The following is a 20,801-nucleotide window of genomic DNA, read 5'->3' as shown; positions in this document are numbered from 1 at the left end:
GGGTGCTCCGGTTTCCTCCCACAGTCCAAAGATGTGCAAGTTAGGTGTGTTGGCCATGCTAAATTCTCCCTCAGTGTACCTGAACAGGTGCCGGAGTGTGGCGACTAGGGGATTTTCACAGTAACTTCATTGCAGTGTTAATGTAAGCCTACTTGTGACTAATAAATAAACTTAAACCTGTTGGACTTTAACCTGGTATTGTCAGACTTCTTACTGGTAAAATATATAGACACACAGAAACATAAATATATACACATACACACTATAACACGGATAACGTTTAATCCCATTCCCAACTAGATTAAACTCCTTGACTCTTCACAATTCCCTTCTGTTTTGCAAAGCTAAATGTACAATGTCAATTCGCCAGTGAATATTTCAAGTATCGGGGCAAAGAGTTCTTCGGTCAATTCCCATTGTCCCTCCCTCTGCCTTCCCGAAACCTCTAGCAGAATACCTGGAGCGTGTGATATCCCAGATCAGCCAATCATTCCCTGCAACCGCACCGACTTTGATAGTGTTGCCCAGACACCAGTCTGCCGACAGCAGTGGCATCTGGCCACAGTCCAGAGACAGGATTGCCTGCAGAGTAACCAGGTCATAAAAGCGAATGATTCCATTCTTCTCTGCCACCATCAGCTGCAAAGACAAAAGCAAACAGTCAGCTGCTCATCACCAATCTACAGATTCACTAAGAGCGTGCCAGCACTTTCAAATTAAACTAAACACAGCACATGCTGAAAATCTGAAATAAAATCAGAAAATGCTGGATAAACTCAGCCGGTCCGGCAGCAGCTGCGGAGGGGAAACATGAGTTAATGTTTCGAGTCCATATGATTTCTGAAGACGGAATGGCATGTTAGTAGGGTGGTGAAAAGGGCAAATGGGACACTTGCCTTTATCAATTGAGACTTAGATTACAAAAGCAGGGAAGTCATGTTGGAGTTGTACAGAACTTTGGTGAAGCCACAGCTGGAGCACTGTGTGCAGTTCTGCTCACCACATTATAGGAAGGATGTGATTGCACTGGAGACGATGCAGAGGAGATTCACCAGGATGCTGCCTGGGATGGAATATTTAAGTGATGAAGAGAGGTTGGGTAGGCTTAGGTTTTTGTTGGAGCAGAGAAAACTGAGGGGCGGCCTGATCGAGGTGTACAAGATTATGAGGGGCATGGACAGAGTGGATAAGGAGCAGCTGTTCCCCTTAGTTGAATGGTCAGTCACGAGGGGACACAGGTTCAAGGTGAGGGGCAGGAGGTTTAGGGATGATGTGAGGAAAAACCTTTTTACCCAGAGGGTGGTGAGGGTCTGGAATGCACTGCCTGGGAGGGTGGTGGAGGCGGGATGCCTCACATCCTTTAAAAAGTACCTGGATGAGCACTTGACACGTCATAACAAGTGCTGGTAAATGGGATTAGGTGGGAGGTCAGGTATTTCAAATGCGTCAGTGGAGATTTGATGGACCAAAAGGCCTCTTCTGCACTGTATGACCCTTCTACAGAACTGAAGCAAGGTAGAAATGTACCGAATTATAGAGTTGGAAAGTGGGTGGAGGAGATGAGGCAGAACAGAGGAACAGGGATAGGTCAGGGCAAAGGCAATATTGACAAATTTGTCATGGACATAAGACAAAGGGGAATGTTAATTGAGGGATGAAGAGTGCCAATGGTGGCAGAATGTGTTAATGGGAGCAACTGAACAGCCAGGGGCAGATGGATGGTGATAAAGTACCGAGTCAGGATGGTGTGTGCCCCAGATGAGAATTTGCAGGTGGTGGTGTTCCTATGCATTTGCTGCCTTTGTCCTACAAGCTGCTGGAGGTCACAGGTCTGGAAGGTGCTGTCAAAGGAGCCTTGGCGAGTTGCTGTAGATGGTACACACTGCTGCTGCTACTGTGTGTCTGTGTTGGAGCAAGTGAAAGTGGATGGGGTGCCAATCAAGCAGGCTGCTTTGACCTGGGGGATGGTGTTCATGGAGCTGCTCTCCTACAGGTAAGTGGAGACTATTCCTTTTCATTTGAAGAGTTGGTGCAGACTCAATGGGCCGAATGGCCTCCTTCTGCAGCGTAGGGATTCTATTATTCTCCACCACCTTTAAAATACACAGGTGTACAGAGGCAGCAGAATAAATACTGGCCGAGCCAGCAACGCCCTATCCTCTAAATAAATAAAGGCAAATAGTATGTTAACTTTGTTACAAATGGATTAAGAGGAAGTCTAACTGCAATGATTCAGGGCATTGTTGAGACAACCTCTCGAGTACTGTGCAGTTTTTGTCTCCTTATCCAAGGAAACATATACTTGTCCTCATGGATTGCAGTGAAGGTTCCCCAGTCCAGTTCCTAGCTGAGGAGAGATTGAGTAAACTAGGCCTACATTCCCTGGAGTTCAGAAGAATGAAAGTGGATCTCATTGAAATCTATAAAAAGTTTGAAGGGGATTGCCAGCGTAGATAGATGCTAGGGAATCTGGAACAGAGGATCATAGTCACGGGATAAGGGATCAGCTATTTAGGGCTGAGATGAGGAGAGATTTCCTCAAGAGTTGGGATTTTTTTGGAATTCTCTACCTCAGAGGGTTCTGGATGGTCAGTAATTTGAGTATATTCAAGACAGACATATAGATCCTCATGGATTGCAGTGAAGGTTCCCCAGTCCAGTTCCTAGCTGAGGAGAGATTGAGTAAACTAGGCCTACATTCCCTGGAGTTCAGAAGAATGAAAGTGGATCTCATTGAAATCTATAAAAAGTTTTTATCTATAAAAAGTTTTTATCTATAAAAATCTATAAAAAGTGTCAGTGGGGCGGCACGGTAGCACAGTGGTTAGCACTGCTGCTTCACAGCTCCAGGGTCCCGGGTTCGATTCCCGGCTCGGGTCACTGTCTGTGTGGAGTTTGCACATTCTCCTCGTGTCTGCGTGGGTTTCCTCCGGGTGCTCCGGTTTCCTCCCACAGTCCAAAGATGTGCGGGTTAGGTTGATTGGCCAGGTTAAAAATTGCCCCTTAGAGTCCTGGGATGCATAGGTTAGAGGGATTAGCGGGTAAATATGTGGGGTGGGATTGTGGTCGGTGCAGACTCGATGGGCCGAATGGCCTCCTTCTGCACTGTAGGGTTTCTATGATCTTTGGATGCAGGGAGGTGGAGTTGTGATAGATCCTATTCATTATTGAACAGTGCAGCAAACTCAACAGGCTAACTGGCTTTCTTCAGCTCCTATTTCCAATGATACATTCTGATGTATTGGCATTCCAATGTGTTACACATCAGTGTTCCAATGAGTTGGTGCTCCCAATGTTTCCAATTTTCTGCAGTATTTTAACGCTTTCTCTTTATATCTGAAGGCAGTAAGCGGAAATATGACGACTAAAAACCTTTCAAGCTAACCTTGTACATCTCCTCGGGATGCCAACACAAACTCATTCCTGGCGAATGAAGGAGAAACGATGTCTTTTGATTTCCATCAAGGTCCCAGATACTGCAATATATTTCAGAATAAGACACATAATTCTTAATAATGGCTAATCAATCCACTTAAGATGCCACATACAAAGGTGTGCTTATAAACCCCGTTACCTCTTCCCCTGGAATGAAGTGAATGAGTCCAAAGTGACTCATGGAGTAGCATGGCAAGATCCCACAAACATTAATGAATTAGCAATTACTCTGCATTTGGTGGAATTGGTTAAAGACAACTCGAGTAAATATGTCTTCTTCAAAACTTGCTTAAGGTATAAAGCAACATCAAACAGCATGTACTGCAGATTGGGTAAAGAGCAGGCTGATATGGAGAGTAGGAGATGATCAGAACAGGGTTAAAGTATATTGAAGAGGAGGAGTTAAGACAAGGGTGCTGAGGGAAGGACTTCCAAAGAACCTTTCTTTGTGCATTTAACATTCTTGTCAACTCTCCAACAAAGCGTTGGCCAGACTTAAATGGACTGTTTGGGGGCCGTAGGGAACTTGTCAGTTGTCTGGACAGAAATATATTCCAGAATATGTAGAAAGCCAGCAATTTGAATTAAAGCTGGGCAGTTAAGATGAAAAAGAGCTAACAAACTTGCAACGCACAGTTGATGGATCAAATGCCATACTTCTTGTTACATTCCCAGTAGTTAGAAAAATATTTCAATATGTAATAATCAAGAAATTAAACAGATGTGTAGAAAAAAACCCAGCTGATCAGTTATTAAGCAAGTTCCATTCGATAAATAATTAGATTGAGTAGAGTCATATGGAATATACACGGAAGCATAGTCTCAGCATTTCGGAATGACACGAGGAGAAATTTCTTCGCTCAGAGGGTTGTGAATCTTTGGAATTCTCTATCTATGGGAGCAACTGACTGCTGAACAAAAGAGACGCTGTCAGAGCTTTTCATTTTGCATTCATCAGGATAAATTCACAAGAATACCAAATCTCAAAGGAACAATTTGCACTGCATGAGAAGAGGGTGTTAATTGGCTGGCAAGAGGACTCTGATTAATTTTGATTTGATTTGATTTATTATTGTCACATGTATTAACATAGTGAAAAGTATTGTTTCTCGCACGCTATACAAAGCATACCGTTCATAGAGAAGGAAACGAGAGAGTGCAGAATATAGTGTTACAGTCATAGCTAGGATGTAGAGAAAGATCAACTTAATGCGAGGTAAGTCCATTCAAAAGTTTGACAGCAGCAGGGAAGAAGCTGTTCTTGAGTCGGTTGGTACGTGACCTCAGACTTTTGTATCTTTTTCCCGAATGAAGAAGGTGGAAGAGAGAATGTCTGGGGTGCGTGGGGTCCTTAATTATGCTGGCTGCTTTGCCGAGGCAGCGGGAAGTGTAGACAGAGTCAATGGATGGGAGGCTGGTTTGCGTGATGGATTGGGCTTCATTCACGACCTTTTGTAGTTCCTTGTAGTCTTGGGCAGAGCAGATTGGGAGTTGGTACGGAGGATGCATCAGGAAACAGTTAATCACCAAGCTTTTATTTAAATTCAAATCAGGCTCTGATTGATCAAGGCATTGCTGTGAGGAATGAAACAGGGAATTGCTGTCCCCCAGGTTAACTGTTATAGAGTCATAGAGGTTTACAGCATGGAAACAGGCCCTTTGGCCCAACTTGTCAAAGCCGACCTTTTTTTTTTAAACGACTAAGCTAGTCCCAATTGCCTGTGTTTGGCCCATATCCCTCGATAGCCATCTTACTCACGTAACTATCTAAACGCTTTTTAAAAGACAAAATTGTACCCGCCTCTACTACTGCATCTGGCAGCTTGTTCCAGACACTCACCACCCTCTGTTCCTCATGCATTCTTTGTGGCAATGCCTCTAACCAATCAGCACCCTCTTCTCGTGTATTATAAATTGTTCCCTTTAGATTTGGTATTTTTGTGAATCTGACCTGATCAGTACAAAATGAAAAACTTTGACAGCATGTATTTCTTTTTCAAGCAATGCTACTGTGCAATTATAAGGACTTTAAGTGCTCGAGTATGTTCAGACTGAAGTCTGCAGATTTTTGGATTTTAAAGAAGCTAAGGTTTTATAGTGAGTGGGCAGGAAAGGGGAGCTGAGGGAGAAGCCACGATTGTAGCGAAGGATAGGGCAGGCTTTGGGGGCCATGTGAGCAATTCCTGCTTCTATTTCAGATGTTTGTGATCTGCTTAGCAAAGATAGGACTTGGAAAAGGAGGGAAGGACAGGTAAGTTTTCCTCATTCAACACATCATTCTTTGGCCACTGCTCCTGTTCTACATTATCACATGTGCCGAAGTTTCATTCGTTCTGTAAAGTCCCAACAAAAAATTCAGCCTCCAGGACAAAGGTACAATCCCCGAGGCTGAGGGGAAGAATTTTGCTGAGACACCATTGTGTGGCTGAGAGAAGAATTGGGATTGGGAAGGTACCCACAACCTGTACGATGCAAAACTAAGTTGGAACAGAGGAGGGAATTAAATAGAAAGTGGGAATGCCTACCCATAAGAGTAGAATCCTAAAGTCTAAACACATGATGGGCAAAGATTAAAATTGTCCAGTGTGACCATTCACAACGTTATTCAGGTTAATAATGTACAACCTTCAACAATATAGGTTCAGTTTTTAAACTTTCCAAATTGGAGCTTCTTTGTGTATTATACATCAGTTGTTATGAAGAGGGGGAGGGGGGTGTGTATGTGTATGTCTCTCAACCAGAGGGTGGTGAATCTGTGGAATTCATTGCCACACAGGGTTGTGGAGGCCAGGTCATTGGATATATTTAAGACAGAAATATATAGGTTCTTGATTGGTAAGGGAATCAAAGGTTACGGGGAAAAGGCGGGAGAATGGGGTTGAGAAACATATCAGTTATGATTGAATGGCAGAGCAGACTCGATGGGCCGAATGGGCTAAATCTGCTCCTATATTGTATGGTCTTACGAACATACATGTATGCCAACACCGCATGGGGTGACACGGTGGCACAGTGGTTAGCCTTGCTGCCTCACAGCGCCAGGGACCTGGGTTCGATTCCAACCTTAGGTCACTGTCTATGTGGAGTTTCCACGTTCTCCCCATGTCTGTGTGGGTTTCCTCCGGGCGCTCCGGTTTCCTCCCACAGCCCTAGTTAGATGCACTGGCCATGTAAACTTTTCGCTCAGTGTACATGAACAGGTGCCGGAGTTTGGCGACTTGGGGATTTTCACAGTAACTTCATTGCACTGTTAATGTCAGCCTACTTGTGACACTAATAAATAGACTTAAAAAACATAATGATAAAAGACCCCAACTTATATTTCTCTAGTGCTTTTCACAACATCAGGACAACATAAAATACTTTACAGTCAATGAAGTTTTTTAAAAATTAAATCCCAGTCACTGTTGTAATGTAGGAAAGCAAGACTGTTCTCTTCCTGTGGGGGAGCACTTCAGCAGTCACGGGCATTCAGCCTTGGATCTTCAGGTAAGCGTTCTCCAAGGCGGCCTTCACGACACACGACAGCGCAGAGTCGCTGAGCAGAAACTGATAGCCAAGTTCCGCACACATGAGGACGGCCTAAACCGGGATGTTGGATTTATGTCACATTATCAATAACCCCCACAGCTTGCCTCCTGGACTTGCAGAATTTCACTAGCTGTTCTGTCTGGAGACAATACACATCTCTTTAACCTGTGTCGAATGCTCCCTCCACCCACATTGTCTGTACAGTTAAGACCTGGCTGGCTGTAGAGATTTGCATTCTAATCAGTATTCTGTAATTTGATTTCTGTGTCTGTTTGCACTGTTTGAGAACAGATATCCACTCCATCTGACGAAGGAGCTGTGCTCCGAAAGCTTATGGTATTTGCTACCAAATAAACCTGTTGGACTTTAACCTGGTGTTGTGAGACTTCTTACTGTAATGTAGGAAATACAGCAGGCAATTTTCACATAGTCATTAACTCATGTGGAATCTTGCTAAATAATCTGTTTTAACAATGCTGGTCGAGGGATTTATGGCTAGAATACCAGCAATACCTTGTCTGCGTTTATTCAAATAAGGAATAGGATCCTTTACATCCACCTTAAAAGGTCAAGGGGGCCTTGATTTAATGTCTCCTCCAAAAGACGGGCCCCTCTGACAATGCAGCACTCCCTCAGTGCTGCACTGGGAGAGTCAGTCAAGTTTATTCGCTCCGATCTCTGGAGTGGAACTTGAACAGTCAACTTTCTTGTCTAGAGGTGAGAGCGCTGCCCACTGAGCCATGGCTGAACACAATACATGTCCCAAGTGGATGAGAATAAACTGTGCAATGGGTCTTGTTCAAACACAACTGGAAGAATGAAACATAAACGGACAAGCAGATGAATTATAATCACACCTTCCACAAGATTATCTGGACAACTAAAGCCAGCTGAATGAATATGGACCAAAACTATAAAACATAAATTCAGATGTGTCATTTACTTGTGCGTGATTTCACCATCCCGTACAACTGTGGAAAATTATATGGAAAACTTGGGGAAAAAAAAACATGTTTCTTGGAATCAAGAAGCATTCCTTGAATATGCAAAATATTGGTTTCAGCTATTGGCATACAAATGAAGTGGCAACGAAACAAAAAACCGCAGTCTCCACCTGCAGTTCCCTCACAAAGAGGGCAGACTGGCGAGAATAATCAGTCAAAAATCACAATGCAAGTGCACCAGAATTTCACAAAACGTAGGCAAATCCAGCAGTCTCCAAATATTCAACAACTCCCACACAATGAACTCTTGTCTTCGTCGCCCACTCACATCTCCTTGGAGAAGCAAAGGTTTTTCATTGTTTTTTTTGAGAGCCAGCAAAAGGAATGAAAAGGATTACCTCAGGATTAGATGATGGCTGCTGATAGTTTAAGGTTAGTATATTGGACCGAAAGCCATCATAAACTGGTGCCAAGTTAAGCTGGCTACAGAGATATATGGATATATACACGCACACACAAACAGGTCAGATAAAGGCTAAATATATTCGAGGCAGCTGCCACAAAAGCAGAGGAAGAGGGAGGTCAGAATTATATATCACCTGAACATCCCCGGGAGATTCCTAAGATACTTCCCATCCGGAAAATTTGTTCTTGGAAGTTCCAGTTGCCATTGTGCTAAAAAGCTCGGCAGCCAATTAGACGCACAGCAAGATTCCACAAGCAGCAAACCAGATGACCGGCCAATTGCACTGTCCTTGGTGGTGTCGGATGAAAGGAAGGCGCTTGGCCAGGATATCGGGAGAACTCCCTACTCTTCTCCAAATGGTTCCATGGGATCCTTCCCACCCACCCAAACAGATGGATTCATATTTATTAAAATAAAGAACTATTTGTAGTTTGATTTGAGTCTGGGGTTTGACAGCAGTCCACACAGAAGGAGAAATTGGAAGAGAGAATGTAGCAGCCAAATATATGCACAGCAAGCTCCCACAAACAGCAATATGATAATGACTAGACAGTCTATTTCAGCAATGTTGACAGAGGAATAAATATTGGCCAAAACACCAGGGAGAACTCCACTGGCCTTCTTCAATAATCAGGCTACATAATATTTTACACCCATGTGAGTACAGATGAGTTCTTGAGTCACCCCTCAACAACTTATACTTATACAGTGGCTTTCACACAAGAAATTGCATCAAGGAGCATCACAGGATATTTTATAACAAAATTTGACAGAGCCACATTGTGGTTTGGTCAGGTGACGAAAGCTTGGTCAAAGAAGCAGGTCCTAAGGAGTGTATTCAACTGGAGAGAGAGGTGGGAGAGGTTTTAAGTGGGATTGCCAGAGGGTCTACGTAGCTGAAGTCAAGGCCACCATTGGAGGAGTGTTTAAAATGGGAGATGTTCCAGGAGGAGCAGAATTGGCAGATTTTGGAGGCTGCAGGGCTGGAGGAGGTTCCAGGCTTTATTCTGCCTTGCTGACACTGGCAACTTCTCCAAAAGGTTCAGAGTCATACAATTTCTTCCAATGCTAGTAGAGGAACCAGGCCTGTAGGTGACGGGAGGTGACGCAGTGCGTCCACATTAGCTATCTGGGCAGTGTTCCAGAAGATATTCTTCGGTGGCCAATAACAAGGCCCAGTGTTGTGCCTGAATGGAGGTGATGGGGGGAATTGGCTTGTCCATTGTGAATAGGACCAATAAGGGTTTGTGGTCAGTAATTATAAAATCCGTCAACCAGACCTATTGATGGAATTCCTTCACACCAAATACTTCCATCTCAATTTGGGAATATCATTGCTCTGCATCCAAAGGGGTCCTGAAGCCATTCGTGGTGGACTTTTCTGTCCTGTCCTTCCAGCACCGCACCGTACAGGGAAGCATCGCAAGTTATTATAAGCTCTTTCTTTGGGTCAAAATGGGTCAGTAAGTGAGATGAAAGTAACTGAAACTTAACTTTAGAAAATGTCCCTGCCTGCGGAGCTTCCCAAGACTTTCTCTGGTATTTTTGTGGCAGGGCATGCAAGGGGGCCAGAATGGAAGCAAAATTCAGGATAAAATTTTTCATAATAATTGACTAGTATCAGGAAGTATTTTAACTTTGTGGTGTTCCTGCTTCCTTGTTGGCCTTTATCTTATCCTCTACTGGATGTAAACCCTTGCCATTTGCTCAGTAGCCTAAATACGGTACTTCGGCCACCTGGAAAAGTATCTCTCTCTCTGAAAGTTGGGGCTCCACATACTGTCAACAATATCACTTTTTCTTTTCCATCTCCTTTGATGTTGTTAATATGGAAGAAGTAACATATGCACTCTGTATAATTTGCCCAGTCTGGTGTCATAGGGTTCGAGTTTCCTGAAAAAGAGGCACAATGGCTTTTTCCTACCGGAGAAGATTCTTGGCATACAGAGGTTGTCCAAAGGGAAAAGATGGAGAAAAAAAAAAATCTCATCGCCAATGTAGGAATTCAGCCGAACGCCAGGTTTCCGTCACCAACCCTCTTGTGAACCAAAGGAAAGGGCTGTGCCCGCAGCTCACAGTCAGGTCTCACCTCGGGACCCACAACAACAGTTTAGGAGAGTAACAGGTTTGAAACCCCTGCTGACTGCTCCTCTTGGGCAAACCTTTGCTCACTCAATAAGGGAGCTTGTTACCCACGGGGAGATCTATTGATGATCCCCTGTGGTCTTCATGGTTGAGAGATGAATAGAACAGGGAAGCTGGGTAGAATTCCCTGCTCCTCTTTGAAGGAAGCACCATGGGATCTTTGACATCCACTTGAGGGGGCAGACAGAGTCTTGCATCCAAAAAGCAGATTAAGGATGATTTTTTAAAAATGTCATCTATTGAGCAATCACAGCTACTTCTGCCTGAAATAAAGGACATCCTTAACACACTGCAACCTGCATCTTCCAAACTGGCAATAGTAGGCAAGGGCTTTGCTAAGTAGTGGCAACCGTGTCTCTGGGTGCCCAAAACAGCACCATCCAATATCATCTCTGCCAGTTCAGTACGTCAAGAAATAAAAGCATCAGAGTTTGTCTTGGCAAGAGTTTATTTAATCTGGCAACAATAAAGAAAATCAATGGACAAAAGGCAGAGTTGACCAATTTTTTCCCTCACATTAACTGTAACAGAGACAAAGCATTTCCCCCCCCCATCCCACACAAGAGTTTATTTCTGGCCAATAAAGTTTACAGCCTAAAGCTAAAAATATAAGTCGATAATAAGTACTGCACCTACCGACATGTGTGATCGTCACTAACGCTTGCAATCTGTTTCCCAGTGTTGGGGTCAAATACTAGATCGTTGATGTAATCAGTGTGACCTTCTATTACCTACATGGAATAATAAATCAGGACACTTCAGTGGAAATCTAAATTTGAACAATGGCCTTATTTCAAACTCAGCTGGTTGATGTCACATTTCATTAATATTTCAGTACTTGGAACTAACTAAAGTAGACAGTTCATTTAAGTCCAGCACAACACGAGTGTGGTGGAGAAGCATTGCAAAAGGCATTACAAAACCTTGTTGCTGCCACTGAGTGACACACAGGTAGTCCACGATTAAAACACACAGCTTGTAACTGATTACTTGCACTCTTGTCATGTTGGGGTGAAGATTACTACACCTTAGGGAGGAGGATATCATGGCCTGGGGAGAGCACAGAACAGATGGACTAAAATAGTACCTGGGATGAGAGACATCGGGTTGTGTGAAGAGATAGGAGAAACTGGGATTTTCCCCCACAGGGAAGGTGGAGAGTGCGACGGGCAGGAAGGTCAGTAACCAGAGAAAACAAATTTAAGATAATTGACAAGATGGCCAAGGGCAGTTGGGGATGAAGTGAAATTATTTTTAATTCTAAGTTGTGGTGATCTGGAAGAGCAGTGGAAGCAGTTACAATAATAACTTTTCAAAGGGTATTGGATAAATACCTCAAATGACAATGGAAAAGAGCAGAGTAGGAGTAAAAAGATGGCTATTTGCATTGGACCATAAGACATAGAGCAGGGGCAGGCCATTCGGCCCATCGAGTCTGCTCCACCATTCAATGAGATCATGGCTGATCTGATGTGATAATCCTCAACTTCACTTGCCCGTCTTATCGCCACAACCCTTGATTTCCTTACTGATTAAAAATCTGTCTGACTCAGCCTTGAACATACTTAACCTACAGCCCTCAGCGGTAAAGAATTCCACAGATTCACTCAGCAGAAATTCTTCCTCATCTCTGTCTTCAATGGGTGACCCCCTCACTCTGAGATTCCGCCCTCTGGTCCTAGACTCTCCCACAGGGGGAAACAACTCTCAGCATCGACCCTGTTGAACCCAATATGTCTCAATAAGGTCACCTCTCATTCTTCCAAACTCCAATGAATTCAGGCCCAACCTACTCAGCCTCTCCTCATAAGAAAATCCCTCCATATCTGGGATCAACCTAGTGAACCTTCACTGCATTGCCTCCAATGCCAGTGTACCTTTCCTTAGATAAGGGGACCAAAAACTGTTCACAGGTGTGGTCAAAGAACCAGTACAGACACAACACACAGAGTGGTCCCTACCTGTGCTATCAGATTCTGCAATATACAAAACATTACAACAAAGTTGCTAACTTTATAGAGTATATCCAGCAGGTTTGGTCAGTAATTTATGTTCACTTGTATTCTTTGTTCCAACTCCTGTTTTTTCTCTCCTTAACGCACTGGCTGAGACACGGTTCCTCTAACTTAGGGAATCTTTATTCCATTGCAGGTCTGACAGAGAATCAACACAAAGGGGGCATTGCAGAGCTGTACTGACCCAACATGCACACAGCTAATGGAACAGAGTCACCCCAGGACACCTTGATGGATCAGAGACCCTTCCTGCTCCTCAGATGAGATCTGCTATCTACATGGATGAGAAGGTTATGCCCAGGACATTTCCATTCTGTATAGTTCAAGGTTGAACCACCAGGGAATTTCTCTTAAAGAGAGAACGAACACTCTTCACATCCTTAGGTTCCCCGACATACTTTGCTTTCTGAAGTGTAGTCACTGTTGTGGTATTGGGGATTCAATATGCAGAGAAAGATCCCAAAAATCAGCAATGTGATAATGACCAGTTAATTTGACTTGGTGACGTTGCCAGAAAGACAGATATTGACCAGGAACCAGGGAGAATCCCCCAACCCCCTGTTCTTCATCATCTACAACCCTGGGATCTTTATACCCACCTTAGAGGACAGATGGGGCTGCAGTCCAAAAGGAGATGGAAATCAAGTTGTGAAGAGGATGGGAAGAGTCTGCAAAACAGATGTAGAGTGCAGAAGAGATTTACTAGGATGCTACCGGGACTTGATGGATTGAGTTATAAGGAGAGGCTGGATAGACTGGGACTTTTTTCTCTGGAGCATAGGAGGCTGAGGGGGCGATCTTAAGGAGGTCTATAAAATAATGAGGGGCACAAATCAGCTAGATAGTCAATATCTTTTCCCAAAGGTAGGGGAGTCTAAAACTAGAGGGCATAGGTTTAAAGAGAGAGGGGAGAGATACAAAAGTGTCCAGAGGGGCAATTTTTTCACAGAGGGTGGTGAGTGTCTGGAACAAGCTGCCAGAGGCAGTAGTAGAGGTGGGTACAATTTTTCTTTTAAAAGGCGTTTAAAAGACAGTTACACGGGTAAGATGGGTATAGAGGGATATGAGCCAAATGCAGGCAACTGGGACGAGCTTAGGGGTTTAAAACAAAAGGGCGGCATGGACAAGTTGGGCCAAAGGGCCTGTTTCAATGCTGTAAACCTCTATGACTTATGTAGGTCGGTTTTGTAAGTGGGCAAAAATTTGACGGACGGAGTGTAATGTGGGAAAATGTGAACCCATCCACTTTGGCGGGAATAGAAAAGCAGTATATTATTTAAATGCTGAACAAGACTGCAGTACAGGGAATCTGGATGTCTTGGTATTAGACTCACAAAAAGTCAGGTACAGCAACTGATTAGGAGGCAAACAGAAAGTGGGCCTTTATTGCAAGGAGGATGGAGTATAAAAGTAGAGAAGTTTTGCTACAACTCTACAGGACACTGGTGAGACCACACCTGGAGTACTGTGTACATTTTTGGTCTCCTTACTTAAGGATATACTTGCACTGGAAGCAGTTCAGAGAGGTTCACTAGGCTGATTCCTGGGATGAAGGGGATTGCCTTACGAGGAAAGGTTGAGGAGCTTGGGCTGATACTCATTAGAGTTTAGAAAAATGAGAGGTGATCTTACTTAAACATTCAAGATTCAGAGACGGAAGATGCCGAGAGGGTAACTCTCCTCGTGGAGAAATCTAGAATTGTGAGTAAAGCTTAAAATAAGAGGATCTCTTTTTAAGATGGAGATAAGGAGAAATTTCTTCTCTCAAAGATTAATCTTTGGAATTCTTTTCCCCAGAGAGCAGTGGAGACTGGGTCATTGAGACAAAGTTAGAGAGATTTTTGATTGACCAGGAAGTCCAGGTAATGGAAGGTAGGCAGAAAAGTGGAGTTAAGCCCACAATGTGAATCTAATACCAAGACATCCAGATTCCCTGTACTGCAGTCTTGTTCAGCATTTAAATAATATACTGCTTTTCTATTCCCGCCAAAGTGGATGGGTTCACATTTTCCCACATTACACTCCGTCCGTCAATTTTTTGCCCACTTACAAAACCGATCTGCATAAAGTCATGGAGGTTTACAGCATGGAAACAGGCCCTTCGGCCCAACTTGTCCATGCCGCCCTTTTTTTTAAACCCCTAAGCTAGTCCCAGTTGCCTGCATTTGGCCCATATCCCTCTATACCCATCTTGTTATTGAATGGCCTACTCCTATTTCTTCTGACCAATGGAGACTTGTTTCCTTTTAGCCAATGTGGTGTAAATTTAGCCAGAGGCTCAAGGCAGGAGGCAAGCTTAGCTCAAAAGTTTGGCCAGGCTAATGTTCTATTCTCAATCCAGATCACAATAATCAATATCACATTACTGACTGAGATCTAGCTCACACTTCCTGTCACACTTCCTACATAATACAGCACGATAAAGATAGGCTGGAACATTGGGCGGAGAAATGGCAGATGGAATTTAATCCAGACAAATGCAAGGTGATGCATTTTGATAGATCCAATTCAGGTGGGAGCTATAAAATAAATGGCAGAACCATCAGGGGCAGAGACACACAGAGAGATCTGGGAGCACAGGTCCACACATCCTTAAAAGTGGCAGCACAGGTGGAAAAGGTGGTGAAGAAAGCATATGACATGCTTGTCTTCATCGGCCGGGGCATCAAGTATAAAAGTTGGCAAATTATGTTATAAAACGTTGGTCGGCCACATTTGGATTAGCGTCCAATTCTGGTCGCCACACTGCCAGAAGGACGTGGTGGCTTTGGAGGGAGTACAGAAAAGGTTTACCAGGATGTTGCCTGGTATGGAGGGTATTAGCTATGGGGAGAGATTGAATAAACTGGGATTGTTCTTCCTGGAAAGATGGAGACTGAAAGGTGACCTCATAGAAGTTTATAAAATTATGAGAGGTATGGATAAGGTGAACAGTTGGAAGCTTTTTCCCAGGGCAGAAATGACAATTACAAGGGGGCACAAGTTCAAGGTAAGGGGGGGGAAAGGTTCAGTGGAGATGTGCGGGGGAAAGTGTTTTTTACACAGAGGGTGGTGGGGGCCTGGAACGCACTGCCAAGTGAGGTGATTGAGGTAGATACGTTCGTGACATTTAAGATGTATCTGGATAAACACATGAACAGGCGGGGAATAGAGGGATACAGGCAGTTGGTCTAGATAGGACAACATGATCGATGCAGGCTTGGTGGGCCGAAGGGCCTGTTCCTGTGCTGTTCTTTGTTATTATTAATACAGTGATTACACTTCACTAGTTGTAAAGAACTTTGGGGTGAAGGATGCTATTTAAATACAACTTTGCTCATTCTTTTAGATTAACAAGACAGAGCGTGCATTTCTATAGCACCTTTTACAACTCTGCTCATCACCAATGCGGTACACCGCCAATAGCTGATTTTTCTGAAGTTAGACTGGAAGATGTACCTGCCAACTGGTGTTTTCCTTCAGATCAGATGTGAGCAATCTCAACTTCCTGTCAGCATCTGCTGCACAAAACCTGCAAACATCAAAAGATATAAATGGAAAAGACCAGCACAATGCATTGCTAATTAAACTGAAAAATAAACCACATCAAAATCAGGTACAGTTTATCCTTCAACACAAAAACAGAAAATGCTGGAAAATCTCAGCAGGTCTGACAGCATCTGTGGAGAGAGAGAGAGAGACAGAGCAAACGTTTCGAGTCTGGATGACCCTATGTCAGAGTTTCGCTTTACTGGGTTTGTCAATCTAAAAAAGAGCGAACAACATTACACCTAAACAGCGCCTTTCACAGCTTCAGGACGTCTCTGGGTGCTTTATAACCAAGTCCTTATAGTGGGGCTTAAACCCACAACCTTCTGACTCAAAGGCCACAGTGATATCCACTCAGTCACAATGAAGAGATCTGTCATTGCTAAACAGCCAAGGCTCTTCCAATAATAAATCAAATCAAATTCTGAGGAAGACTCATTAAAGCTGTCACTGCAAACTGTCCTCTGGTATCTGGCGTTTCACCGAATGGGAATTTTAAAACTTTATTTTTTACTTCAATCTTAAAAGTTACAAAGGCAATATGCAGAGTGGACCAGGCAGACCTACTTGCTCCAAAAATCAAATTCCAATTGAATCCAATTCAAGGTCCCCACAAGAGAGACAAACAAGATCCAAGCTGACAAGATGAGGCATTCACCCCATCTTGGGCTGGATCTGACACTCGATCTTAGCCAACTTTCACAAGTTAATTCAAGATGAGCAATTATTCACCACTGGAAAACAGCAATCATCAAATGCTTGGGATTATTTAATGGTTTGTAAAGTGAATGTGCCTGAAGACAGGGTGAATTACAGTGAAACTTGATGCTCTATAACTACTCACAAACAATGGGCAAGTGTAAAAGGCAGATTTGAATCTCATACAGCACAGAATGAAACCATTCAACCCCTCATGTGTGCGTCTGCTCTCTCAAAGAGCTGTGCATGTTTATCCCACACCACAGCCTCTCCTAATAACCCTGTAAAAACATGTTTCATGTTCAATTGTTTCGTCCCCGAGTCTGAAAATTAAAGAATCAAGTCCTGCCACAAAGATTTGAGCACAAAATCCAGGATTCCTGTGCATTACTGAAGGAGTGCTGCGCTGTTAGAAGTGCTGCTACACCAGTGCCCTACCAGCCATCTTAGTGGACTTAAGAGATTCCACAGGACAAACTTGAAGAGGAACAGGGAAGTTCTCCTTGGTCAATATTTATTCCCTCAATCAACATCACTTAAAAAAAAACTCTTGTCATTGGTGTTTGTGGGATCTTGCTGTGTGTAAATTGGCTGACAACTTTTCAAAAAGTACTTCAGTGGCTGTAAAGCACTCTGGGATGTCCTGACTTTATATAAACATTTGAACTCAGAAGAGTAAGCCATAAGAACATAAGAATTAGGAGCAGGAGTAGGCCATTTGGCCCCTCGAGCTTGCTCCGCCATTCAATAAGATCATGGTTGATCTTTTCGTGGACTCAGCTCCACTTAGCATAACCCTTAGTTTCTTTACTGTTCAAAGATTTATCTATCCTTGCCTTAAAAACATTCAAGGAGGTAGCCTTAACTGCTTCACTGGGCGGGAAATTACATAGATTCACAACCCTTTGGGTGAAGAAGTTCCTCCTGAACTCAGTCCTAAATCTGCTTCCCCTTATTTTGAGGCCATTCCCCCTAATTCTAGTTTCATCTGCCAGTGAAACAACCTCCCTGCTCCTATCTTACCTTTTCCTTCATAATCTTATATGTTTCTACAAGATCTTCCCTCATTCGGCCCCTCAAGCCTACTCTGCAATTTGATAAGGTCATGGCTCATCTGATTACGCCCTCAACTCCACTTTCCTTCCTCTTGTCAAAGAAGAATTTATCTAACTAAGCCTTAAAAATATGCAATGACCCAGTTTCCACTACTATCTGGGAAAGAGGATTCTCCAGATCAATGACCCTCGGAACACATTTCTCTCTATCTTTGTCTTAAACAGCAGATCCTTTACTTTCAAAGAGTACCTGCAAGTTCTAGACTCCCCCAAAAACCCGTTCAGCATCCAGACTGTCAATTGTCCTCAGGATGTTTTATGTTTCAATATGATCCCTCATTCTTCTAAACTCCAATGGATACAGGCCCAACCTGTCCAACCTTTCCTCATAGGATAACCCCTTCATCCCATGAATCAGTTGAGTGAACCTTCTCTGTATTGCATCTAAAGCAATTATATCCTTCAAGTAAGGAGACCAGAAATGTACACCGAGCTTCAGATATGGTCTCACCAATGCCCTGTATAATGTTAACAAAACTTCCATGCATTAATATTCCATTATTCATTCATAATAAACACCAACATTCTATGTGACTTCCTAATCACTTGCTGGACCTCCACACTAGCTTTTTGTGATTCATCTATTTATGGACACCCGGATCCCTCTGTACCAATCTTTCTCCATTTAAATAATGTAGTGTTTTCCTATTCCACACACAATTGTTACAGTGCAGAAAGAGGCTATTTGGCCCATCGTGTCTGCACCAGCTCTCCAAGCAAGATCGTTTACTAATACCTGGAATGGTATCTTACGAGTAAAGTTTGCACAGGCTAGGCTTGTATTTGCTGGAGTTTAGATGGGCAAGAGGTGACTTGATTTCAATATTTAAAATTCTGGGGGGTCTCGGCAGGGGGGATGTGGAGAGGATGTTTCCCCTTGTGGGAGAATCTTGAATTAAGAGTCACTGTTTAAAAATAAGTGGTCACCCATTTAAAATGGAACAGTGATTAAACTTTTTCTGAAGGTCATGAGTCTTTGGAACTCTCTTCCTGAAAAGGTGGTGGTCTGACTATTTTAAGGCGGAGGTGAATAGATTCTTGGTAAGCAAGGAGGGGAGTAGATGGGATGCAGTTTAAGGTTACAATCAGATCCGCCAAGATCTTTTTAAATGGATTGAGGGGCTGAATGGCCTACGCCTGCTCCTTGTTCGTATTTGATTCTAGATCCACACTAACACGGCTGACTATTAACTGCCCTCGGAGTGGTTTACCGAGACACTCAGTTGTGTTAAACCTGCTACAAAGAATTGCCATCCAGACTACAGGAGGTCAGGAAACAGGCATGCCATCATTACCTCTTTCTCAAAGGCAATCAATGCCAGCCTTGCCAATCTTTTGGTTAAACAAATTAAACTAAATTGAATAAATTGAGGAACAAAGCAAGACGGACAACCCCTTAAAGTGGAACCGTCTGAAACAAAAACAAAGCAGAAACAAAACTTAAAAGATCAAATGAAAAGGTGATTAAAGGGGTTAATAACGCACTCCAGTCCCTGCGGGTCCAACAGGTCTCGATGGTGCCCAAGAACACCACATGCTCCCTCTCGAGGGCCGCCAGTGTAGTCGCGGTAAAATGCCAGCCTTGCCAATGATAGCTACATTCCTTGAACAAATTGGAATGTTCTCTCTTACCGGATCAGTTGTGTCAGTGAGTCCACCTTAGTTTCTGGGCTCCAAGCAATCGAATCCACCCGTATACCTCGATGAAAAGTCTGGAGGGTCTTGTATTCCATTCCTTTAATTTCTGCATCTTCCTCCTTAAAGATATTATCACAGAAGAGAGAGAGAGAGAGATTCATAATATTCACAAACAATTCCCTGTGTGAGTAGCACTCTGGCCTCCAGTCTGAAGGCGCTGGGTTTGAATCCCATTCCGCAGACCTGAGTGTGTAATTCAGGATGGCTGAGGGAGTGCGACACTGACAGCAGTGCCGTTTTTCAAATGAGACATTAAGCCGAGACTGCAATCGCAGTGTCAGGGATGGAAAAGATCCCACACCTATTATTTGGAAGAAGAGCAGAATCTTTATCCCTCACCCAAAAGCACAAACAGATCCAAAAACAGAAAATGCTGAAAAATCTCAGCCGGTCTGACAGTATCTGTGGGGAGAGAATAGAGCCAACGTTTCGAGTCTGGATGACCCTTCGTCAGAGCTGCACATCACAAACAGATTAACTGGTCATTATTCCCCTTTAGTTTGAGATATCCTGCTATCAGGAAATTGGCCGACTCATTTCCAACATCAGTGACCACACTTCAAAAAAGGATTTAATCAGCAGTAAAGAACTTTGACGCATCCTGATTTTGTGTAAGGCTGCAGAGAGGTAATTATATCTCTCTCTTAATGTGGGATCGTTCTGTGTACCCTCGCCTGTCCTATTTCCCAACTAATGGCCACACTTCAAAAAACGTACACACACAAACCAGAAAATCTCAGCAGGTCTGACAGCATCTGTGGACACGGTAAGAAGTCTCACAACACCAGGTTAAAGTCCAACAGGGTTATTTGGGATCACGAGCTTTCGGAACACTGCTCCTTCATCAGGTGAGTGAGTGAGTTGACTCACCTGAGGAAGGAGCAGCGCTCCGAAAGCTGGTGATTCCAAATAAACCTGTTGGACTTTAACCTGGTGTTGTGAGACTTCTTATTGTGCTTACCCCAGTCCAACACCGGCATCTCCACATCAGAGCATCTGTGGAGGGAGAACAGAATGAAGGGTCACCCAGACTCGAAACGTCAGTTATTCTCTCTCCACAGATGTTGACAGACCTGCTAAGATTTTCCAGCATTTTCTGTTTTTGTTTCAGATTCCAGCATCTGCAGTTATTTGGTTAAAAAAAAATCAGTATTTCGTTGGCTATAAAAAAAAGTGGTTTGGGACATCCTGGAGTGGCAAGAGGCACTGCATAAATGCAAGCTTT

General features: G+C 43.5%; 1 protein-coding gene across 1 annotated transcript in view; it reads right to left on the bottom strand.

Moving 5' to 3' along the window:
• The window catches only part of nup37 (nucleoporin 37), a 29,892-nt gene that overhangs the window by 8,337 nt on the left and 754 nt on the right, over positions 1-20,801 (bottom strand). Inside the window, exons 2-6 of the mRNA XM_078221120.1 lie at positions 19,511-19,635; positions 15,975-16,047; positions 11,158-11,252; positions 3,386-3,476; positions 458-639 (exon numbers count right to left, since the gene is read on the bottom strand). Of these exons, the coding sequence (XP_078077246.1) occupies positions 458-639; positions 3,386-3,476; positions 11,158-11,252; positions 15,975-16,047; positions 19,511-19,635 (566 nt within the window). The remainder of the gene's footprint in view (positions 1-457; positions 640-3,385; positions 3,477-11,157; positions 11,253-15,974; positions 16,048-19,510; positions 19,636-20,801) is intronic.

This window comes from Mustelus asterias, chromosome 9, assembly GCF_964213995.1.
Source record: "Mustelus asterias chromosome 9, sMusAst1.hap1.1, whole genome shotgun sequence".
NCBI lineage: Eukaryota > Metazoa > Chordata > Chondrichthyes > Carcharhiniformes > Triakidae > Mustelus > Mustelus asterias.
Note: the sequence above shows the minus strand (reverse complement) of the source record. Positions and strands in the feature narration are given on the sequence as shown.